Genomic DNA, 25,294 nt, shown 5'->3' with positions numbered 1-25,294 from the left:
CGCGCCGCCGTCCCGAGCCAGCCGCGCCCGCGCAGCGGGAGGCGGGCCCGTAGCCGCCGCGGCAGCTGCCGCTGCGCTCGGCCCCTGAGGGGCGGCGGCCGCCTCAGCAGAGCGGGGAGCTGCCCGTCCTTTCGGCCCCGGCTGTTCGCTGTCACTGGAGCTGGGCTGACGCAGCTCGGACGGAGCCCGAAAAGCCTCGGTTTCTCCAGCCAAGGCGCTGGAAACCTGCTCCAACAGACCGGGGGTTTGCGTCTTTTTGTCACCTCCAGTCGGGATTTTTCTGGTTTGGGAGGTAGCGTCTCTGATAAGTTTTATTTCAAGAACCGTGATAGTTATTTCCTCCTTCAAAACACATTATTTCATATGCTTGAGAGTGGACTGTAGGTTTTACACTTTTTTCATGTTTGTCATTAAAAATAGCTTGCTCCTCATGGTGTACCTTGTTTAAGTAGAAATAGAAAGGTCTAAGACTGACTTATTGATTGAGTTAATGCTAGATCTGGGTGTCGTCCCGTTCGTCTGTCCCCACCGCAGAAATGGGTTTAATAATGGGTTCAGGTTCTATTGTTTTTAGTTGTGGTTTTTAGCATTTATCTGCTCTCCCGTGGGAAACCAGCTATTGCATATTTGTCTCATTATGCTGAAGCAGCAGGATTTTTTTAAGTAATCTGGGCAGACTCGAAGATACTCAACGCCCCTGTGTGTGAAGGCAGGTACAGATACAGGCTTGGATTGTACAGTGGTGGCGGTGGGGAATCTTGAATACACCATAATACGGAAAATTTAAACAGCCTGCTGTAAAAAGATGCTGTTGTGTGATTATGAAACCATAGCTTAGAAATGTCCACCCACACTGAACGAGTAATTGAACACAAATCTCAAATGGAAGAACAGCAGGAGAAGACTTTTCTTTAGGAAGTAACTACCTCCATTACTGTTGAATTCTTTTGATATGTGCATAGATATGAATACGTTTTTATTGCTGAAAAATAATTACTTAATACAGAACTGAAGTTGCCTGGTAATATTTTGTTGCCTAGTATAATACAGCACCTGGCAAAACTGGAGCTGATTTAAAAAAAAAAAAAGAGGGAGAGAAGACAACTTTTTAGTTGTTTAGTTATGTGTAGCATAATGTTTTTGCCTTTTAAGGCTGACAGGGTCCCCTAATCATTTTATGCCTGTTTTAGCTATATTCACTTTGTTGGAGATAACTGAATAAGATGATGGCTTACTTGAGACATCTTGGCAGATACAAGATTTCAATACAAGCATATGTAGGAGAGTCAATCACTTTGGTAACATGGAAAGGATTTCTTAACTCAGTGATGGACAAGTGAAGACCTAGTTTTAGATGGAATCTTATGGATCGGAGTGGAGATTTGTAAGAAGCTGCCGTAAAATTTTGCAGATGCAGTATTTTTGCAGAGAAGACTTACATGCATGAAAGCTCAAGCACGCGCCCAATTTATTGTATGTCAGCAGAGCTGCAATTTTTAAAAGTGTGTACTCCATCTGTGGCAACCAGACTCTGAAACGTGTTATCTGAGACTAAGATAGTTTACCTTTATGACTGTTCATAGCAGTCTTAGTGAGTTGCTGTGGCTCAGCTGACCCTTCATAACTTGAAACAAAGTAAACTCGATCACATAGCTGAGGTACTGACATTTCTTTTCCAGAATGGCTCATGTAAAACAGAAGTAGTCCTTAGCAAAGAGAAGGCTATAGAGTCTGTCTTATAACGCCATATAGCTTGTCCTTGGAATGTTCCTGAATATTTTTGCAAGGATAGAATGTAAGTCTATCTTTTGGACTATCATTCAAAGACTGCAGAATTTAGACATGTTGCCAAGTATTTATTGACTTTCAACTCTTTCTGTATTTATGAACTTGAGGTTGCACCTTGAATCAAGCTTGGGTAAGGTATTGAGAGATATCCATTTCCCTCAGTCTCCTTTTCCTCCCTAGGAACCTATTCCTCACATACGTGCATGAACACTGAGCAGGGCTTACAAAATTCCTTTCCCCTTTTAAAAAACTCTTTCTCTCCTGTTCTAAGCATCTGATTCTTTCCCTTTGCTGATATCTATACTCATCTATTCAATTTCTGTAAACTGTCCGGTACCGCTTTCACTGCTTTGCTTTCTGTTTTTGCGTTGGTTTGCTGTTTCTCCACTTCCATTAGCAAAATATATATGTCAAAGTACAAAAAACATTAAGAAAAATTGACAAAGGTGAACAACAGCTATTTTCCTAAAAGAAAGTCTCAAATTTCTTCCAACAGTTGGGTTCAGACTGTAAAGAGAGAAAATCAAGGTTGGTAGAACTAGCTGGCAGGAAACTCTTGCCTAGGTTTTTAGTTTGTTACATTATGTGCTTTGTACATTCTAATTTTTAAAACCTGATTTATCCTTAAATTGTTGTATTTTGTAAAATTCTTCAAAGGATCTGAGCTCAACATATGAAAAATATATTATTTTTTAAAATAATAATTGTCTTTTATTTATTTTGGTATGGCACTGGAATTAAATGCAAGCCGGAAAGGAAAAACAAATTTTTATACATTTTATTTTCATTATTATGGGCATTCTGCTCACTTTATCTAAAACTGAGCGTTCTTTTTTTGTGTTGTGCTCAAGGTTTTGTAAATTTTAAGAGCATTGCCTGAGTTAACAATAAAACATCCTTGATATATGGGATATTAGCTTAACTCCAAACATAAGGGATAGTCTAATTTTAAGGTTGCTCTTTCTATTTTTCATTCTCTTGCCAGAACTACCCTATTAAGATGTAAAAAATTGTAACAAATTATCATTTTAATTGCTTAATCATTAACACAACCAAAAAACTTAGCAGTAGTTTTATAATTGAATCATGATTGGATAGGGAACAAGGAAAAATTTTAAAATACCCTTAAAACTGAGAGGGTTATAAAAAGCATTTTTTAAATGTATGGACCAATAATTTTCTCAAAAAAAATATTGCTTTACTTTCGTTTAGTCTAGTTTTTAATTTTTAAAACTTTACTTGAACTATTTTGCAGTTTGAATCTTTTTGCATGTCGTCTTAGAAGTAAATCCTCCCTGAGCCTTTTTTTGTGACTGTTATTTGAAGGCTGTGCTGCTGCTTTCATGGGCTTAGTTTTTCAGAGTTGTATGGTTTTTACCCTTCTTTTTTTGCACTAAAATTGCTCTCAAGAATACATTTCTCTATACATGTACTTTGGAGAATACAGAGGTTTTTATTCTAATAGTGCTGAGCAAAATTCTGAGATACTCATGCTGATCCCAGAGCATAGTATTATTGCTGTTACAGCTGTTGCTGATTGTTTGACGGGTCATCCAGAAGGAACAGCTGATGAGACAACTCTAAATGTGTCACTTTAAACAGTAGAGCTACAAAATTTATCCAAATTCAGTGTTTTCAGAAAGTTTCTACATGATGGGCTACTATGTTCTTACATTACATTTCAAATCCATACCCTAATATTGCTGCAATTGTTTTGAATCTGCCCATTAGTAAATTAACATGTTTTTAGGACTTTCTGTTCTAAAAGAAAATGCAAAGAAATTAAATCAGCAGTTGAGAGGTTTGTATACCATGGCTTAACGCTACCTGAATTTTTTATTTACTGGACCAAGACAAACCATGCTGTACCTAAGACACCGTGGAGGAAAGGTGGTCTCTTGCGGAGCACAGTAAAATTCACTTGAGTGAAAGTAAAGGGGAGACTCATCTCCTGATCCTTTTCCAGTTTGTAACCTGAAAGAGCAATCTGCTTTCAGAGAACACATCTTTCATCATAAAATGCTGAATAGTTTACTGTTACATTCACAGCCATTTCTGTTTTCTGTTTATGATTGTTCAGTTCATCTCTCTGAAATAACTATGGCTGGTTTTTTAGGGAACTGACACAAAGAAAAGGACTAGGTCAGGAAGCAGGTTGGGGGTTGCCTCGAGGTGACTGCTCATGAAGTGCAGGATATTCTTTGACCTTCGTGTTGGCATGGAATTTTTTTAGCTTCAAAAGTAACAGTCCCTTAGAATTTCTCAATTCTATTTGCCATTGTTTCAAATTATTTTTCAAAAATAACATGGATTTTTAAATTGTCTGATTGATATAGTCAGATTGACTCTTGAGAATTGGCAAAGATTTCAAATATAATTGTTCACTATCAAATTACTTGGAAATATAGTTTCTGATATGTACATGCTGGAAAATGCAGTGGAAAGTTGTAAAGTGACTCCATTTCCCCATACTGAAGAAAGTTCTACAACCCGAGAGTCTCCAGCTATGAAGGGAACAGAAAAGGACCAGTAGGTTCTTGTATTAACCACAGTCAGATAACATGACTGAAATACACTTATACCCAGAATTATTCTCATCTGCATGGCAAAATGTTTTGATTAGCATTTTTTAAACCAGCCTTTTTATTACAAATTAGTGTGGGCTTTTAAATCAGATGCTAATGTGAGAGTCTTGAAATACTTTAAATAAGTAGAGTAGAAGACTATTACTCCCTTCTAGCCTACATCACACTCTATGATAGTAGAAGCTCCAAGGTATTTTTTGCAAAAGTAAATATTATTTCTTGTTACTCAAACAGGGAATAATGTATTTCTGATACAAAGAGATAATTTTCTCAAAGCTTCTTGGAGGGTTATTCTGTTTTTCAAGAATTTTCAAGCTCCCAGAAGTTGAGAACCTGCCTTGACCCCTTGGAATATTCTGATTAAATGCTTATATCAATCAATTTCAATTGAACTCTTCTCGTTTTAAATAGATGCAGATGAACATAGGATGATCCTGAATGTAAAATACCCCTACAGCTTCCTTGTCTGTAGTGTCATTTTATAGGAGTCAGGGAGTTCCAAATAGATATACTATTATGTTGAATCACTGGATGTTCTGCAGTCAGTTTAAGGTGGGGTCAAAATGTATTCCCAAGGTAGTTAAGTAAGTGTTATTTTCCTCTGCACTGGCTGTTCTAAATCATGTTAAATTTTTTTAATGTTCCGCAATAAACCACATAAGATATTTTCTTATATCTCAGAGCAAGCAGACTCTCTACTTTGCTCTACCCTGGGAATAATTTAAAGAAGGGTTTCTTCATCCTGTGCAGGAAAAAAAATGGAAAGTTAAACAAGTTCCTGGGTTTTTGGTTCTTTTTCCCCCCAAGGACAAAACTTAATTTTAGGCTAGGAATACTGATAAGCAAAAACATCAGCCTTTGAAAGAAACCTTTTCCTCATCGTTTGAAAGTATACAGACATTTTCATGGAAAAAATTAAAAAGAGAGAGAAAGAACTTTTAAACAAAAAGCCTTTTGTTTGATTTGTGTTTCTTCAGCATTTCACATACTGTTACTGGAACTGCAATAATTCTTTGGATCAGAGTTTAGTCTCTCTCTTTTCTGGTCCATCAGTAAAACCAGAAGTCTCTTCTATGTTGTTGGATGGTCTATGTTTCTAATACTGAAGTAATCAGTTTGTGATTTGCACCCAAGCAATGTACAGTTAGTGTAATTCCCCTTTGCCTAGTTCTCATCTTAAAATGCAGAAGTGTCTGTTCCCTTCTCCACAAGCTCCCTTCTCTTGCCTTGAAAAGAAGGGTCCCTACTTCTCTTGAAACGTCAAGTAGCTACTTAAATAGCCTTTACAGAAAATGATGTAGTTCTAGTCTCTATATTCATGTAAGTTCCATATTCAAGTTCATGCTAAAATTAACTTTTGTATGCCTTGATACAGCTTAAGGAGTAGAACTAGCATGGACAAATAAATATTGGGGGTTTTAGCTGCCTCTTTGCTTAGACTGATTTCCTATGCTTCCTTCCCTGAGCCCACTATCAATTTATTAGAGACAGTGTTAGTTTTGCTTTCATTGAAGGCGATGGAAGAGTTAATATTGACTTTATAGACTAAGCCCTTAACTAGCAAAGCATTTCTCATGGCTTCTAATAATTTACTTTGCCTATATCACAAGTAGCAGGTTTATTGGGATTTATCAGCTCCCATCTCATTAGAGAGGCTGAGAGCTGGGTAGGTGTTTAGAAGCAAAACTATCTTCTCTCCCCTGAGAGTGATCAGAGGAGAGGGCAAATGCAGAGCAGTAAGCAGAAACTTGCGTTAGTTCTCCCTGTCTCACATGCATTTCTATGGATAAATATCTTAAATCCCTGTGGAGTCAAGGTCACCTGGCACACTCCACAAATGTGTTTACATCCACTAAGCAGAAAAACAATCTGAGAAATGTAGCTGACTATAAAAAGCAACCTTAAAAATACAAATTAATATGTGCTGAAACCACTGACCACAGCTTCTCAGAACATCCATAGCTGATTGAGTATGATTTGGATTTGATTTGCACCAGTTTTGCACAGATGTTCGGGAGCATACCCCATTGCAAGCAGCTGGAAAAAGGGATCTGCAAAAAGGGACTGGCCATTTGAAGGAATATAGGAATGCTGTCAGGGTGTGCAGAGATGTGACGAGGACGGCCAAGGCCCACTTGGAATTAAATCTGGCAATGCATGTCAAAGATAACAAGAAGGGCTTCTTTAAATACATCAGCAGCAAAAGGAAGACTGGGGATACAGTGGGCCCACTCCTGAGCAAGGAAGGGGCCCTGGTAACACAGGATGCAGAGAAGGTGGAGTTGCTGAATGCCTTCTTTGCCTCAGTCTTTACTGCTAAGGCTGGCCCTCAGGCATCTCAGCCCCCAGAAAAGAGAGGACAAATCTGGAGAAAGGCAGGCTTACCATCAGTTGAGAAAGGCTGGGTCAGAGATCACCTAGGCAAACTGGATCCTCGCAAATCCATGGGCCCCGATGGGATGCACCTGTGAGCGCTGAGGGAGCTGGTGGATGTTCTTGCTGAGCCACTCTCCATCATCTTTGAAAGGTCATGGAGGACAGGAGAGGTGCCCGAGGACTGGAGGACAGCAAATGTCACTCCCATCTTTGAAAAGGGCAAGAAGGAGGACCTGGGGAACTACAGGCCGGTCAGCCTCACCTCCATCCCCGGAAAGGTGATGGAGCAGTTCATCTGGGAGGTCATTTCCAGGCATGTAGAGGACAAGAAGGCTATCAGAAACAGTCAACATGGATTCACCAAGGGAAGATCATGCCTGACCGACCTGATAGCCTTCTATGATGGTGTGACTGGCTGGGTCAATGAAGGGAGAGCAGTGGATGTTGTCTAGCTTGACTTCAGTAAGGCATTTGACACTGTCTCCCATAGCCTCCTCACAGGCAAGCTAAGGAAGTGTGGGTTGGATGAGTGGACAGTGAGGTGGATAGAGAACTGGCTCAACAACAGGACTCAGAGGGTCATGACCAATGGAGCAGAGTCTGGATGGAGGCCTGTCACTAGTGGTGTTCCCCAGGGGTCTGTGCTGGGTCCAGTCCTGTTCAACATATTCATCAATGACCTGGATGATGGGATCAAGTGTAACCTCAGCAAGTTTGCTGATGATGCCAAGCTGGGAGGAGTGACTGATATGCCAGAAGGCTGTGCTGCCGTTCAATGAGACCTGGACAGGCTGGAGGGCTGGGCCGAGGAGAACCTGATGAAATTCAACAATAGCAAGTGCAAGGTCCTGCACCTGTGGAGGAACAACCCCATGCACTGGTACAGGCTGGGGGCTGAACTACAGGAAAGCGGCTCTGTTGGGAAGGACCTGGGAGTGCTGGTGGACAGCAAGCTGACCCTGAGCCAACAATGTGTCCTTGTGGCCAAGAAGGCCAACAATATCCTGGGCTGCATTAAAAGGAGTGTGGCCAGCAGGTTGAGAGAGGTTATCCTCCCCCTCTACTCTGCCCTAGTGAGACCACATTTGGAGTACTGTGTCCGGTTTTGGGCCCCCCAGTTAAAGAAGGACAGGGAACTGCTCGAGCAAGTCCAGCGGAGAGCTACCAAGATGATCAGGGGGCTGGAGCATCTCCCTTATGAGGGAAGGCTGAGGGACTTGGGTTTGTTTAGCCTGGAGAAGAAAAAACTATGGGGGGATTTCATCAGTGCCTATAAATACCTAAAGGGTAGGAGTCAGGACGATGGGACTAGCTTCTTTTCAGTGGTGCCCAATGACAGGACAGGGGGCAGTGGGCACAAGTTGGAACATAGGAAGTTCTACCTCAATATGAGGAGAAACTTCTTTACTGTGAGGGTGCCAGAGCAGTGGCACAGGCTGCCCAGGGAGGTTGTGGAGTCTCCTTCCCTGGAGACATTCAAAACCCTCCTGGATGCATTCTTGTGCCCCCTCCTGCTCTAGGTGTGCCTGCTCAAGCAGGGGGGTTGGTCAAGATGATCTCCAGAGGTTCCTTCCAACCCCTACCATTCTGTGATTCTGAACTACTGTCCAATTTAAAAGCTTTGCATCTCCATAAATCCTAAGGAGTGTCAATGGCTGGTCAGTATTATAAAGAGTAACCAGCAGGCTCCATGATTCCACAAGTGCATAGGTGTTCCCCTTAGTTAAGATTCTGAGTAGTAATGCTGCAAAGCAACAACCTTGCTTGATCTCCCATGACTCCTGTAGAGGCACCCTGCCTCTTAGCATGTATTTTCAGGGAGCTGTCTTTAATTTTGTATCAACCCTCAGCTGTTTCTTTTGCAGGGGATTAGGAGTCCTTTTCAATATCCCTGTTTGCAGTTTGTTAGTGTTTGAGACCAGTTCAGTCACGGTAGCCGAGAGAATAGTCTAGCTGCAGAATAGTGAAGGATGGGAACTTGCGATCATCATCTCCCTGTGGATCTGCTTGTTTTGTACTTTGTTATTCATCATGACAGGCTTCAATAATTTAGCTGTGAATTTTTAGTAGATGAATGCAGAACATGAAATTTAAATACGTCTTGGGGCACTGCGTCATGTCCATTGTGTGTCACACTACAATATAATCCTATTTGAACTGTGGATTTGGGGTTTTAATCAAAAGACCTATTACATAAAAGATGGATGAATCTCCGGAATTTATACTCTAAATGGAAAATAATCTCTCAGCTCTTTGAAAGAAAAGGTGTAGGCAGCTCTGCTAGTGACTTGGAACCTGAGTGGTTGGAGGCAGCTAAAATCCTGAAGAGGTGTGGCTCAGGTTCATCTCTGTGCTTTGGATTTCTTTGAACCTAGTCTGGTTAGGCTTTCAGCAGTTTTTGAGACACCTGACTTAATCTGTATGTTGTAAATTAGATGCATAACAGTAAATTCTGGCTTCCCTTTTGAGGGCTTCTCTCCTAAGACCTCTCTAAGTGACTCTGGAGTTCTTGGTAATTTATGAGGTAAAAAAGTGCAAGTTGGCTAATCCCTATAGCAGTACTCAAGATCGTGAAATACATAGTGAAACAACTATATTTTGCGTAGCCTTATTTTTGTTTCTGTAATCTCTGTAGTTCTCTCTGAAATTATTTTTCCAAACACTGGCATTCCTTTGTATGGGAGGAGACAGCACTTGGCTAAAATGGAAAAAACACTGTTGCCAAGTTGGCTGTTTAGCTATACAATGACTATACTCTTTAGTTCTCAATGACATATCAGAAGGTTTGTTGTTAAGACACCCTCTGAAAATTCCATGGATTTCAAGCATTATCTGAGTGGCAGGTGTAATCTCTTATTTTATAATCATATGAATACAAAATTTGAATAGCTGTGGTCTGAAAGTTATGTAGAAAATTATTCCTACTTATTTATGGAAAATGAAAAAAAAAGTTTTATATACTTACATAAAAACAAAATGTAGGGGGAAAAAAGGGCTATTTCTAATAGTATTTTTTCCAGGTATCATAATAAAAAATATCTTTTTCTTTCCCTTCCTCGTAAATTATTCTCCTGTATTCATGATTTCATAGAATGTAACACTCTGCTGACTTTGTTTGCAGGAGTTTCATTAAGTGCTGCTTTTAAAGATCCTGCTCGAACTTGTAGGTATATACATATATATACACACGTACACGTATAGCAATTCATGTATATGCTTGTGTGTTTTGACCTGACTAAAGTAATAAATGAAGGATTTTGCCTTCTGCAGAATTACTGAATTTCTTCAACACATTATACATTAAAATCTTCAGGTTTCTCCTATCAGCAGAGAAAGAGGATGTGGACCTGTCTAAATGAGCCAAACCTCTGTTCATCAAGGTGGTTTGGATTAAATGTGTCGCTGGAGAATTTTGTCATAGTTGCTGACTATGGTATATAGTGGGCTGTTAAGCCACAAGTAAACATTACAACTTTACCAGAAGGATAAGCATGAATAGTCATTAGTTTCACAGGAAGGAAGGAAATTACCCTTTTCCTGACTGTCAGGTAACTCTGTCTTTCCAGAGTGGATTTTAATCGATGAGGTGTTAATTCAAACAGTGAGGACAAAGGAACAGTGAAGATCTTTTTTTTTTTTTAAAAGAAAGAACAGAACTGTAAACAGCTGAATCCTCAAAAGGTAAGTAATTTCTTAATGTGTTTTTCAGCTTAAATTAACCCTGAGAAAAAAACAAGTACCTTTTGTTTGACCTAATTCGCAAATTCATGGTACAACTTAATTAAATTAGTGCACGTTGACTTCAGTCTGAGGTGTCTGTTAGTGCTGAGATTATCTGCACATACTAACAAGCAGCTCAATAAGATCCGGTGGTCCCAGCAGTGGGAAGTCATTATCAGAACTATCAGGCGATTGTTGGTAATCCAGGTAAATTAAAGCTACATTGGTTTTGTTTATTGCTTTGTAATTCGTGCTTTGGTGAAGTATTTCTGAAGGTTTTCCTATAACATGCAACTCAAATCATGGGTTACAACAATTTAAAGGTAGAACCATTACAATTTCCTCTGTATCTTTTTTTTTTCCCCATATATCCTCTGGATTTGTTTTGTTTTATAGGGTTAAAAAACCATAAGGACTTAGAAGTGCTTTTAAAACTCATGTGCTTTTCAATAGACCTAGTTTATTTGCTGCTGGACAACCCAATATCTATTATTTGCATGAAAATGCTCTCCTTTGTTCTTTTTCCATCAGGTATAAAGTAGTATTTCTCTGCTCTGCAAGTCCCACATGCACTGTATGTTCATGAATGCATGTCCTTCTTCAGTATAGCTCTGGCATATTGGCATATTTAGTATAGAGTAAAAACTCCAAGGCTTCATTAGCTTACCCTGTTGAAAAAGCACAAATGACGTGGCAAAATAAAATACAGCTACCAAGTAGAAAGGAGAGAATACAGGAAAGCAAACAAGGTACATTTTTTCCATTAATTTTCTTCCAATCATATAAATTTCACAAAATTATCTGAAAAGATCACACTTGTAAAATTATGTCAATCATTAATGGTTTGCATGAAAGTGTATATTAGAAAGTCACGTAATTTGGGACTCACCATTCCAGTTTTACTGTGTCTGAGCATAGAAGGAACTAGAACAAGGAAACATTTAGGGCCCAAGCTTATATTCTTCAGGAACTTAAGGTTCCCACTGTGGTTAATCAAAACTGTAGAAGAATAAAGTGCTGTATGTAGCTCTAAACAGAAAACAAGCAGAACAAAATCCTTTCAGATTAAATGCAATTTTGTCTGTAAATTTCTCTTCTCTTTTTTCTCCCAGATATGTTACACATGCTGGTTATACTGTGCAAATTGGGTAATTGCTCATCAGAGCAAAAGTCCCTTTCAATTGAAAAGGAGCAAATGTAGGCAGGACAGATTGGTAGAAAAAAATAATCTAAATGCACTAATCTGCTGTTCTTCGGGGGGGAAAAAAAATCTTGTTTTCTATGGCAGCTTATCACCACAAAATGTCTTCTGGGTCCTTAGCAGTTGTGATTTCATGTTTGGTACAGTGGTAGGAAGAGTGGGGAACATTGCTGTGTGAGATTTGATCTGCCCTTGGTTGTGAAGGATGAAGCAGTTTAACTATCATCCCCAGTACATGTTAGTGTAGTCCCAAGCCTGCTTTAGTTTATGGTGAAGGAAACAGCCCGTTAAGGACAATTCCTCACTACCCCAAAACTGCTAGAATCCATTGCACTCTCCAGAATGCTCCCTTCACCGAGAAGGTGAAAAGCATCTGGCAAATGTGTGGCTCTGCTTGCTGAGGTCTTTTTCCTTTACTGTAGATTATACATGAGTGTTATCTACCCAGTAATTTCCTCTTTTGTCTTACTGAAATAGTACCAAGCAAGCCGTTGATTTAACTGCCTTACAATAACTGGATTTGGCAAAGTACCTAGAGACACACAGACTCATGTGCCATTACAAGCAAAAAAACCTCTCCTAAAACCCAGATCAAATTTCTGACCAGTGTTGCACTGACTGACAGACAGAGGCACTAATTAGTGATGTTTTGAGGAGCTCACTTCTCTCTTACGTACAAAAGGAGATTAATTTACAAATCATAAATACAAAATTAGTGTATCTCACTGTACAGTTACAAAATGATGCTTTCAGTGTGACTTTTTAAGCATCTTCCTGCTCATTCAACATTATTTTCTATAAACCAGAGTGCTTACAAAGAAATACTGTTCAATCTCTTCTCTGCATAACAAAAAGCAGCCTAGAACTGTAAGGTCTCTTTCCATTCATCAGCCACCACATCTGTTGCTTGCTTGGACACTGACCAAAATGATTCATTCACATGTCTAACATTTATTTTTGGTGAAATACTGGGATTATACAGAAAGGCAATATTTCAAAACTGGGTCTGGAAAACCAAGGGAAGTTGGAAGCAACTTCCTCAGCTGAAAACAAACACGGTGTTATATCATTCTGCAGCTTTATTAGAAGGAAGGCAGTAGCCAAGTGAAGCAGCTGGAATCACACTGAAGTCACTCTGAACTCTGCAGATCACTACTTCTTCCTTCTGCTACAGAGCTCACATCCCTGATTTACAGCGTGTTTTGTTCCAAAGAACTAAATAAGGTAGGTCAATCTCTCTGTTATACTTTAAATCTTTCTCTCCCTCCCTTCTAAGTAATGTGTTTCTACAGCTACAACAACACTTGCAGGCAAATCCTGTAAGGTAGTGTAGCATATAGTGGCTAAAAGAGCTTCTTGCAAGAAAGAATGTGATATTTATTTCAAAGATTATTTTGAACCACCCCTGCTACAAGAAAAGATACAAAAGTATGTGTGAATTTAATTTTTGATTACTTTTGAATGTGTTTATACACACTTCAAGGAGTGTCTTATTCTGTCAGAGAATGGTGAGTGACCTTGATTTAAATCTTTCTCCCTGCCACCATCTCCCGTTGTGTGTTGCTTTTAATTTTTTTATTTCCTTAGGGTTACTGTATCTCCTGTACATATAGCAGTTCCCAGTATCATTAGAAATAAGTACCTCAGTTCTGATCTGAACATATTCTGGAATAGAAACTGGAAATCATTTCAATTTAAATTGCAGATTAACAAAATAATCTGAAGAATTACAGTAATGAAGAATTTAAAATGGTTTTTGTGATCTGAGCTGGAAGGTGTGTCTGTGTTTTCTCTTAGCATTGTAGAATAAAGTAGGGTATGAACGTAGCTGTCATTAAGTGCTTGGGAGCGTGTTTCCTAGGAGGTGACAAGAAGATTTGAAGCCTTATATACTGTTGTATAATGAGACAGGGCTAGATTCCACCTCCTGTTCAGACTTTGTGATAACCATGGCATTGTCACCTGTAGCCTTTCTAAATGTGATCTTGCAAAGCCAAACAATATCCCAGACCTCTTCTTGTAGATTTACGGAAGATGTATAGATTGTCTATGAATTAAAACACGTTTGCTTTCTAGCTGAATAAAATGGTATTACTGAATAATTTTTAATGTTTATTAATTAATAGCTAAGGAGAAGAGAGTGAGTGAGGGTACATCAGGGTAAATGAATTTGTCAGATCAGGTTTGTAGAAACTGATTCAGGATGAACTTGCTTATGACAGCTTACTTTTACTAGCATTATATTATTTTTTTGCCTCAGCTGAACTAGGAAATGCAAATATTTTGATAACCCAGTTTACTTTTGTTTAATGTCACTGCAGCTTCTGCCCAAATTTAAAACATTATCAGCCACTTATGCCAGGATAGAGGTCCTACCAAGTGTACTTTAATCCTATGGATTTTATACGTGCTATGAGTGATATTAGAGTCTGCTTTTATTGCACTTAGAATCTTTTTAAGTGTGGCATAGTCGAAGTTATTTGACTCTAGAGAATGAATTTATGATTCCGATTTTCTAATTGCCTTTGTGAAGAGGAATCGTAAGTCAGGAAAACTCTGTATAAGGATTCCTAGGTGGGATCTGAGTACAAGTTTTTACTGCAATGGTGGTGGCAGAGGAAAACTGGTGATGAAAATAATGCAATTTGTATGTACTATACATTATAAATTCTTCCTTTTAATTTTAAGAATTTCTTTCTCTGCTGCCAGCAACTTCTGAAATGCTGTTAGATTTGTGTTTCTTTCTAATAGATTGATTCAAGAGGAAAATTTGTATCTCTGTTTCCTAATGAAGCCAGTTGACTTAAACATAAGAAAATTCTTTCTTTAAAGCCACTTGAAGTTTGTGATCTGTTTTTAGATATTAAATTTTTATTAATAACTGCTATTCCACACACGAAGCAGCTAGTTTTGCAGAGGATTATAGTCTGTTGAATGGTCTTGTTATTTGCTTATTTATTCATTTTGTCTTATGGAACGTGCCAACAGTTCAGCTGTCTCTCTTACTGTGGTGGCTGGTTGCCTGGCTAATTTTCACTCATTATTTCTGACAATGGTTCGATTTGTGTTCATTCAGTCTGAAGCTAGTAGTTTCACAACAGTGCAGGGCTCTGTTGTTGCTGGCTTTGCAAGAGAGAGCTGAGTGGGAGGAACAGTTTCTCATGGCCTGTTACCAGAAGGGATTGCTGTGTCTGGGGTGGGAAGTGTCCAAGAGACATTTGGTTTCAGAAGGGAAGATGCCATCATGCACAGATTGACTCTCCCACACTTGTTACTGCTTTTGCAGTGTTCTTGAGGCTCCTGAAAGAAAAAGAAAAATAAGTATCCTGAAAAGAAGCATGTAGTAGTTCCAGGGGAGCTTAGCTAATTCTGTGTTCTTTCTATCTTCAGTACATTCTAGAGGTTGAGGGCCTGGAGACAGGAGCAAAAAGCCCTGTATCAGCCCACGGCTGCTCTTCTCCAGAGAGAATTTTTGCTGGCTATAGAAGCTCTCTTACACCTAGCCCACCATTTTACTGCAGTACAGTTCTTTAGGTGAACTGAACAGACCTGCTGCAGATAAAATACTTTTCATTGGTGGGCTCAAAGGGAAACTAATAAAACCCATTGCTACAAGTCAGATTTGTTTGCAAGGGTTATCTGCAAAGGCCAGCACTCTAGACGTCTCCAGTCCTTGCCAGGGACATTAGCTAGCAAAGAGTTGGCTGCCGTCTCCTACTTGTCTTCCCCAGCTCAGGCTCTTGTGTCCCTTTTTGATACTTCTCAAAGGCTGTATTTCAAGAATCACAAGGCACAAGTATGAAGAACCAGCACCTTTTCCCTCTACCCAGAAAGAGATGTTTGCCTCTTCATTCTTTTGGCAAGATCTAAATTCTGCCTCCAACTATACCTTTTGAATCTACTGTTTGGCTTTGGGCAAGATACTTCTGTTCCTTTCCCTACTCTTCTTGTGTCTGTTTATTTTGTCTAATTATAAACATGGCAGGAATTGTCTCTCAATATGTGCTAATAGTGCCTAGATCTAGTGAGGCTTTGATCTCAAAGGCTAGGGTCTTTGGGTACTTTCCCAACATAAAATACTTGCTGCTTTTAGCAAGTGTGAGCCTGGCACAGAAGTTTTATTCTCTTCTGAAGCCTTCTAGGTAAGAAAGAGGAAGTGGTGAGTATCAAGTCCTGGATCATCAATGTAATATCACTTTCTACACTCCCATTTCTTCTTTCTAGTGATCCTTTTGTAATGAGGTTAGCCCTACATCATTTTAATGAGATGTTTCAGCAAGGTTAAGAACCATTGTCCATTTAAGAAGACCAAGTAACGTGTTGAACTGAGGGTGTTGTACCATACCTGGCTGAGTCAACTGAGAAGTGATTTGCAAAGGTAATATGGGAAGCCTGTAAAACCAGTATTTCCAAGTTCCTAATTTAACACCTTAATCATAGGCGCCATCTATTCTTATCAGTGCTAGGGAGTGTTCCTAATGCCATATTAGGGAGACAGATAAATATCCAGCCTTCCTGAAATTGTATTAATATGAATTTTTCAATTTTGCAGAAATACAGGCAGTGCTTATGTTAGACTTGATCTTAAAATAAATAAAATAGATAGCTTTGTATGAGTAGGAACATTTGCCTAACACTGATACAGAAGTAGACACCCTTAATCTACTTTACACAGTGATCCTAGTCTACTAACTGTGAGGACAGAATAAAGTATGTTATCAGCTGGAATGTTTTGGTTACATACTAGCCATATTTTGGAACTGGATGTTCTGATATACCCATGCAAAAGTATGTGCCAAGAGTAACATAATCACAGCAATATTATGACCATGCTAGAAGAAACTACTGATGTAGAATAAACGTAGAAGAACAGATCAATTTAGAGGGCAGTACATAGCCAGGCGTACTGTTAGGAGTGACGGGGAAATTAATATGTGAAATAGAATGGGATATAAGAAGGCATATTTGAGGAATGAGTTGTGTTGCTAATTTTCTCTGGGGTTAGCTCTTAACTCTTCTTGTTAAAAGGACTGTCAGTATAACAGATTGTAAGCTATTTTTTATCTGTTATTTAACAGAGGTTTTGTGTCTTGCTGGAGAGGGTTATTATATTTTTTTCCATAATGACCTGTTGTTACCCTGCAGTAACTTTAGAATGGCTGTTGTCTAACATCTGTTTAATGGGTCTTAATCTGTCTGCTGAGACAACAATTGATAGTCTGAAAGAAATCTCTGCATTCACTCTTTATTCTCTGCTCTCATTTTGCTACTTCCTGTTAGGAGAGAGTTGTGGTTAAAGCATGTGTTTGCTGAAGGAGTACAACCATTAAAAAAATGCGCAGAGCTGTGTGATCATGTAACGATCATACGAATGCTAGTCAAGATCTTCTTTCATCACAAATATATGAAACATTTGAAAAGTAAAAATTCTAAATGTTTTTTACATGAAAAAATGTAAAAAGCCACGCTTGATTAGAAATACAAGCATTCATTATCTTATCAATTCAGCCACTGTGAAGCTGAGGCACTTAAAAATTTTAAATCGGGTATCTCCATTACTCCAGATACGTAGTTAGTATGGTGGCTTATAGCCAAAGAAAATACTTCTGGCATTTGTGGACGAACAGAAAACACGTGAAACTTCCCTGGAACAGTACTTCATTAGTGTGCATATCTTACATGCTGAGGACACAGCCAGTATGATATATGGTGTACCTGCTGGGCTTTGCCATCTGAAGGGTATGCTTAATGGCTCTGAGGTATGTCCTAGACCTGCAGAGACAGATTAAAGTATATGATGAGCAAATGGTCCAGGTTCCTTTTCCTTTCAGCATAGAGAAAACAGACAAGAATCTGCAAGGGCTGTCCAGGTAGGTGCTGGCTCCCTCCAGTACAGTGGGTATGACAGCACATGGGAGAGCCTCTCTTCAGGAAGGGGAAGGTCTCCCAGAGGAGAAGCTGTGGTTTCTCTGCTCCATCATGAGTGAGGGGACAGTGTTATGTTTAAGAAAGGAGGATAGAACTGTGGTTGAACCACTAGGCAGAGATTCTAGGTTTAGCACCTTGTTTGATCAGAGACTTCCTGTAGGTCATTCTCAGCCTCCTCGTCTGTAAACCAGACTGATGATACTTCTCACTTGAGCCCACTTTCACTAAGGGTTATGAATACTGAGGTGATATGACTGATTATGTAAATACTTCAGCAGTGCTGAAACATACAATATAAGACCACATTTTAAATCTCAAGTGGCACTGTTTCCCTAAACTTCTATTTTTACCTACTTGTAAGACTGATTAGATGTTCTTTTTTTTTCCAGAACGGGGTCGCTTTAAGTGTTTCACAGATATCACCTGTCATTTTCTTGATGTTTGCAGTGGTTACAGCAACTCCTTATGTTCAAAAGGAATATGAAAGAAGATATTTCTACTTTTAGCTGTATTGACAGAAGGAAATAAGAGCAGGAGCAAGTGCTAACTACACAGTTACCAAGTGCCCCCCCCCGCCCCCTGTGCGTATTCCAAGGACATCTGAATTTCTTTGTCTTCTTTGGGGATGGAAGTCTTGGTGCCTGAGATCAACATGGAAATAAATCACTTTTGATGCTATGCAGTTGCTGGTTGCAGACATTTATGAGTTACCTGATTGTGGTAATGGTACGCTGCTCAGTTGCAACAGCTGTCTGGATGATATGTTATGTTCAGCTCAGACCTACTGTAGATACTTTTCCTATTACAGCAGCATTATTTAGTTATAAAGTTGGGATTTCCATTTGTTGTTTAACATTTCTGTGGTGGCAAAAGTGCTGGTCTGAAATCATTGCTTTACTGGTATTAACTGAGTCTGCTCTATAGGGGTTTGTTAATCCTGCTGTAATGCTCACTTTGTGTAAAATGTTGTGGGGATATTATCTGGTCAAATGACTTCAATACCACAGATGAAGTGGTGTGTTATGACTAACAGGGTCATGTTTGGCCTTGCTCAAAGTAAGTTGTTTTTGGCATAAATTTTAGGAGATGTCTAGCTAGTACATTGTGTATCCATCTCTAACACTGCTTCACTGAGAGACATAATAGAGAATGATGGTTATTTGCATTCTTGCCTTGTCTGCTAGAACAAATACATCTATATTGTGGCTTGAAAAGGTTTCCAGTCACATATCATATCTATTACAACCCATTCTAGTTGTTGAATTCAGGACAGCTTACAGAGTAATTTTGTTACCATGTCTAATGACCATTAAAATGATAGTCAAGAGATAGGCATTTGTGGATGTGTCCGTGAAAGAGAAAACATACACACAAGCCTTGAATCTGCTTTTGTGTATACTAGCTTAAAATGCTCATTTCCTAGAAGCTTTGTCTGCAGGGCCAGCTTTAGGCTTAAATTATAGCATAGCTATGATTTAATTTTGTAGTATGGGTATAGCAGGCATTTTGGCTATAGGAATATTTCTGCCTGGATGTGAGTGGTTCTTTTGAGAGACAAATATGAATCTATGACAGTTTGCAATCTCATCAGTATTCCTTGTGAGTTCTAGGATCTTTTCTAATGTCTCTGTAAAATACTTGCCAGAAATAGGTAAATAACCCTAAAAAACTTGCTCAGCCTTCTCTGTTTTGAACTTTACAGATTAATTACTGGGTGAATTTCATGTTTATGGTTTTGAAGCTACATAAAAAAATTTAGCACCTCAAAAATCCCAAGAAAATTTTTTGCAGGCTTTCAGGTGAATTCAATATCCAGACAAACTTGCTGAGACACAGCATGACAAGGAGGCTTTAGGTGACCTTTTGAGAAACTAGTTGTTCTCCGACATTTGACTCTTAAATGACAAAAGTTGAAGTGAATCAATCAAATAAGTTTCCCTTTAGCCATAGATCAACATGTGGAATGTGATATGCTCAGAATTATTCATAAAGACATTAATAGGAGTGTTTGTGTAACATATTCCCTCTATGTATTTGAGGCAGCCAGCTCCGCAAACCATAATTTTCCTGTTAAGTTGGGACCCATTATTGTGACCTCTGAAATCAATTTAGCTGGCCAGAGGCTCTGAGAACTGTTCATCATACTGAACAAATAGATTTTTGGACTAGTACCCAAATACTTGTGCTAACTTTTAACTAACATAGACAATGAATAAGCTGTTCCCTTGGTCCTCTCTGCAAATTTCAGAAGTAATGAGGACCAAATGTGAGAGAGAACTGTTGTGGGCTGTAGCCCAGACATGTGGCATAAACTACGAGTGTAATTAAGTTGGACCCTCGCTTGTGTGGTGCCCAGAGAACTTTGAACTCCCAGGAAGACTGCACCAAGTGAAGTTAGTGGAAATTGCAACTGTTTCCTTTGTTTTCTCCTGTTTTAGCCTGAAAAGCCAATGTAATTTATTTCCAAAGCCATTCCACTGACCTCAGGGCTGAGGCATGGAGAGGTCAAACGACTTTCCCTGGTCAAACAGGATGCATGTAGCATAGCCATGAATAGAGTCCAAAGTACTGGTCCCATGTCATAACTGTAAGGCCATTCTTAGTGTGACAAAAGCTGTTCTATTTTAAGCAGACCCAATCATTTGTCCAAGCAGTCATTATGGCTCAACTTTATGAAATACTGTCATGGTGGCAAAGAAAATGAACTCTAGGTACTTGTAGTAAAAAGCTATGAATATGTCATTTGAGATCCAATTCTGTAATTCCCTGCTGAAATTCAGAGAAAGGCAGTTCATGTAGCACATGGTGAAGTCTCTTCTCAGCAGTTCTATGGCTTCGTATTTTAGAAATATTTCCTAATGATCTGTATTTCTTGGTAATTCTGTTTTCTGTCCCAGGACTTAAAAGGTACTAGCACCAAGTGCCAGCCTGTGATATTCCTTTGAAGTCATGTAGTAATTAACTTCTATTTTACAGAAGGGGACAGGAAATGAAGCCTCCTGGTCCAACCTTCTGAAGCCTATTTGCTTAAAATTATGCCACTATATTCATAATTAAGCAACTGAATGAAAGATGCTCAGTTTTCAGAGCTGCTTGTGACCTCAGCAAACAGGAACAGACTCCAGTTAAACAGCTGCTGACTGTACACTTTACACAAGCTGTTTACTATTAAAAAAAAAAAAGAAAGAAGGCAGGATGAAGTCTAAACTTGGTTATATTCATCCATATATAATACAACACTGTTCTGTAACCTGTGGCTGCCCCAAAGTCCTATTGCCAGGCCTCTAACCACACTTTCCTGTTTATTGAAAAATATTTTGCTCGCTCTGGCTCTTTTTGCAACCTTGGACCAGCAGGGACTGAGCCAGTGAACTGCACCAAACCTCCCTTACCCTTTCTAGTAGTTGGCCTGAAAGCCAAGCGGAAACTGCTGGGAAAGTGTCTTGTTTTCTCTACCGAACCTCTGTTTGCAGACAGGTTCATGAGAGTCTTTCCAGCCCAGAAATGAGGCCATTTGTCAAAGATCATACAGGAAATCAGTGACAGAATAAGGAATAGAATTAGATTTCTTCACTCTCAAGACCTAGACTTGAACTGCAAGACAGTGTCACTCTGAAAAATAAAAATGAAACTCATGTATTTGAGACTATATGTGTTTCAAGAACACAAAGAAACATACATGCTGAATAATGGCTAATGGTTATACCAGAGAAAAAAATCTGGGTTCTTATTGATGTAAACCAGCATAGCTCCACTGATAATCCCCTACTGCTTATTTTTTTCAGGGCAGGGCTTAAGACCATGAGTCCTGTTATAGAAGTGCTTCATATATGTGGATGTCAGAGGTAAAAGTTCTGGGTTCTGCAGATGTAATTGTCTGTTTTTGCTAAGGCCTAGCCATAGAGTCTAGTTCAAGCATCTGTGCACTGGGAGCAATGATATGCAATGTTCCTACTGCTTTTTTGCCCCCACTACTGAAAGATACTGCATTGGAAAGCGGGGAGTTAGAGTAAGGAAAACTACAAGATTGGAAGAATAATTGCTTTCTAAAGGTGTGCTCTTTCAATGGAGGAGTTCTGAACTACAGGATGCTTGGTAAATATTTGGTATTCATTTAGGTATGTTTTCTTTCTCCTGCTATACATAATCTTTGAAATGCTAAATATAAAATTAACGTTGTTGGGGCAGTAGGCAAATGTTTGTTTGTCATTATGGTTTTTTAGCACCATTACGAAAAAAATGTTTGGGAGGAAATGTTTGAATGCAAGTATTGTTTTGTTGTGCTAGCTCTTGAGAAACTTAAAAGCAGAATTGGTTAGTGACTGGAATACAGGATGTTGATCAGCAACAGTCTGAAAGATTGGAATTGTTTTTGATAAATTGCATAATTTTTATTTGAAGGTATAGTTGTGTATATAGACAAGGACACTTAGAAACCCAATTATTAATCTGATTGTCCCCTAAAACTGTCCAAATGTAATGTTTTTCTGGATGTTAGTGGTACTGCTTCTTGTTTACACTATTTCTCAGCAGATGTTAAACTATTTGAAGAAATGACTCAGATGGGTGGTACTGGTATTTGGTGCAGAATCTACCCCCAAAGGGCATGTAATTACATAAATGCAGCCCAATAAGTATCATTTTATCAGGATAGCAAACCAAATAACATTCCTTCAGCCTGATGTAAATTACAAAGGGCAAATGTTATCATAGCCTCTTGACAGAGCAGGCTGCCTTGACCCTTATTACATATTTTTTTAATAAAGAGATTTAAAATTACACAACTTTTCTTCTTTTCCTTGTCTGTCCATCTACGAATGAGAAATCTAATCCTGCTAATGCGTGTGCACTTGTGTTCACTTGTGTGAGTAATCCTTTCAAAATAAGCAAACTACTTTTTTGGAGGAAAGGTATGTACATGAATACAAGCTTGCAGATGTGGTTCTGCAGGCAGTGTGCTCTGGAGACCCTGCTCCTGTTGCCCTTAGCATGCTAAAATTGATGGAATTACAGGAATGCAGGGCTGGGTTCCAAAAGCATGGGCTGAATTTCAGTTTCTGAATTGAGCTAGTGCTCAGAAGTGTACTGGTGAGCTCATCCATAATACAGCTAATGGACTGGTTGTAATCCTGCTCTCAGGGACAGGTTTTTAGTGCAGCCAAGTCCAGCCAGACAATATATCTTTAAATGATAACAGAATTTAGCAGAATATTTGTTTTGACCATGGCAGATACTTTTGTGAGACTGCGGCAGTCTGTGCTGTGCTGTAGCTTTGTCTGTACTGTGGAATGGACACATAACTTCTGAGTGTTTTTCCTGTCCAACCCCTGTTTGCTATCTGTTTTCCCATAATTTTTTTTTCTGGGTTTTTTCTTTGGTTTATATTTTCCTTCCCTCCCCTTCTCTCCCTCCCACACTCTTCCTTTGAAATCTTAGGAGAAAATTCCTGTGTCAAAAATCATGTTGTACTTGTAAGTTCCAGAAGCTTTTGCAACAGAAGAAAACTGAGACTGTAATTCTGTCTTAAAGAAAAAAGGACACACACATATTTTCACCTATAGCTCCTACAGTCTGTCTTATTCTCCTGGGAAGCTTTATTTTCTTTCATCTATTACCTGTTTCTCCGCTCACCAGTGGAAGAATATCAATTTTATATATTGACCCTGAAATATGTTCTGTATGTTTCCTTCTCTACATCCTTTGATATGTTAAGGAAAGCTAATACATTGAATGTGTCTGAAAGTCAGCATTCTGTGATACAAAGATAGATACATGAAAGAGGAATAAACCCATGAACTTTCAGTTGCTGAAGAAACCACTGTCTATGATTTTGTTAACTATAATTTGAGGGGAGGGGTGTGGGTGGTAATTCTATTAAAAATGGCTTCCTGGCATTTTAGCTGCACCTTTTTGCCTACATAGATGCCTGGTGCTTCTCTGATTTCTGACAGATATAATCCAGAAAACTTTCTTCAAATAGGAACAGAGCAGTAAAATATGAAACCCGACTAGAAAAGAATAGAAAGATCATGCTTCAGTAAAACTTTGCATCTGGTCTCACAGAAGTTTATCAGTGATGCTATGCTCAGTGTTCTCTGTTAACAAATAAATGCAAGGAAAACAGTTCCTGAAGATTTCAAATGTTGTCTTGATTTGAGTATTTCTTGAAATGCCTGTGACCAAAATATTCCACAAGCTTTGTGCTGGCAACTGACAACTAAAAAGTGATAGTTCTGTGAAACTCAGTCAATGTTTTGGGTTTTTTTTATGACCAAGATCTTAAAGGAGTTGCAGATTACTATTTGCAGTGCAGTAAAACATTTCTCCTTTGACTGTTCCGTTTCTTCTCTTCCCTAGAAACCAAATCTGCAACATGACATTTGAAGATTTTGAGAACTACTCTTATTTCTACGACCTGTCTGAGGAAGATGAATCACCCCAGTCCTCCCTCAGCATTGCCCATGTGATTTCCCTTTCCTTTTACAGTGTGGCATTTCTTCTGGGAGTGCCAGGTAATGCCATTGTCATCTGGTTTATGGGCTTTAAGTGGGATAAATCTGTTTCTACACTCTGGTTCCTCAATCTGGCCATTGCAGATTTCATTTTTGTTCTCTTCCTGCCCCTCTATATTACATACGTGGCATTGGGTTTCCACTGGCCTTTTGGGAAGTGGCTCTGCAAAATGAACTCATTCATTGCACTACTTAATATGTTTGCCAGTGTTTTCTTCCTGACATTCATCAGTCTTGACCGCTACATCCGCTTAGTCCACCCAGTCTTTTCCTACAAATATAGGACTGTAAGGAATACCCTCATTCTTAGTGGGATCATTTGGATGTCAGCTGCAGTTATTGGTGGTCCTGCCTTATACTTTAGAGACACAGCTACAGTTCTCAACAACGTCACCATTTGCTACAACAACTTCCATGTGCATGACAGAGAACTTATTTTGCTGACACATCACATTCTCATTTGGGTGAGGCTTGCATTCGGTTACCTCTTCCCACTAGTGACCATGGTAATTTGCTACTCCTTGCTGATTGTCAAAGTGAAGAGGAGAACTGTATTGACTTCCAGCAGGCTTTTCTGGACCATCATTGCTGTAGTTGTAGCTTTTTTTGTTTGCTGGACACCATATCACATATTCAGCATTGTGGAGCTGTCTGCTCACCATGATGAAAACTTGCATGGCTTACTGCAGGATGGCATTCCCCTCTCCACTGGCCTTGGTTTCATCAACAGTTGCCTCAATCCAATTCTCTATGTTCTGATTAGCAAAAAGTTCCAGGCCCAGGTCAAGACAACAGTCTCTGAGGTGCTAAAATTGGCACTGTGGGAGGTAAGCCGCTCAGGAACTGTCAGTGAGCAGCTGTGGAGCTCAGACAACACCCACGCGCCTGTGCACTATTGTGAAACTGCTCAGTGACTGCTCTTGTCATCATCCGTCTCCAAAACAGCTGATAGGAGATTTGGACGTGTTCTCGACTTCACATCTGCCAGTCAGATGTGCATCTTTGCATATACAGTTTTATGTAAAAGGCTGGCTTAATTGCACTTGCTGCTTTCCTTGAAAGGTTTTTAAAGGACACATCATTTGGGTGTGGTGTACTTGCAATGCACACACAGCCTGAACTGAAAGTTGTCAGCATAAGTGGAATTGCTTGAACTAGGTTTTTGATCAGGGATGTTGTTGCAA

At 39.2% G+C, this 25,294-nt stretch overlaps 1 protein-coding gene across 2 annotated transcripts; it reads left to right on the top strand.

Moving 5' to 3' along the window:
- CMKLR2 (chemerin chemokine-like receptor 2) lies at window positions 1-25,294 on the top strand. 2 transcript variants are annotated; one of them, XM_064451823.1, is made up of 5 exons: window positions 1-292; window positions 10,316-10,430; window positions 11,001-11,218; window positions 12,748-12,894; window positions 23,956-25,294. In XM_064451823.1, exon 5 carries the CDS (start codon window positions 23,972-23,974, stop codon window positions 25,022-25,024), a length of 1,053 nt encoding a protein of 350 aa, XP_064307893.1. In that variant the 5' UTR covers window positions 1-292; window positions 10,316-10,430; window positions 11,001-11,218; window positions 12,748-12,894; window positions 23,956-23,971; the 3' UTR covers window positions 25,025-25,294. The 2 variants fall into 2 exon arrangements, with proteins under 2 accessions (XP_064307893.1, XP_064307891.1); XM_064451821.1 differs by lacking the exon at window positions 11,001-11,218.

This window comes from Phalacrocorax carbo, chromosome 5, assembly GCF_963921805.1.
Source record: "Phalacrocorax carbo chromosome 5, bPhaCar2.1, whole genome shotgun sequence".
In the NCBI taxonomy this organism is placed as follows: Eukaryota; Metazoa; Chordata; class Aves; order Suliformes; family Phalacrocoracidae; genus Phalacrocorax; species Phalacrocorax carbo.
The sequence above is the reverse complement of the archived record's forward strand: the minus strand, read 5'-3'. Positions and strand labels throughout refer to the sequence as shown.

Bases quoted from the DNA above. Each gene is read 5' to 3' on its own strand.
- CMKLR2 (XM_064451821.1), top strand. From the start codon at position 23,972: ATGACATTTGAAGATTTTGAGAACTACTCTTATTTCTACGACCTGTCT.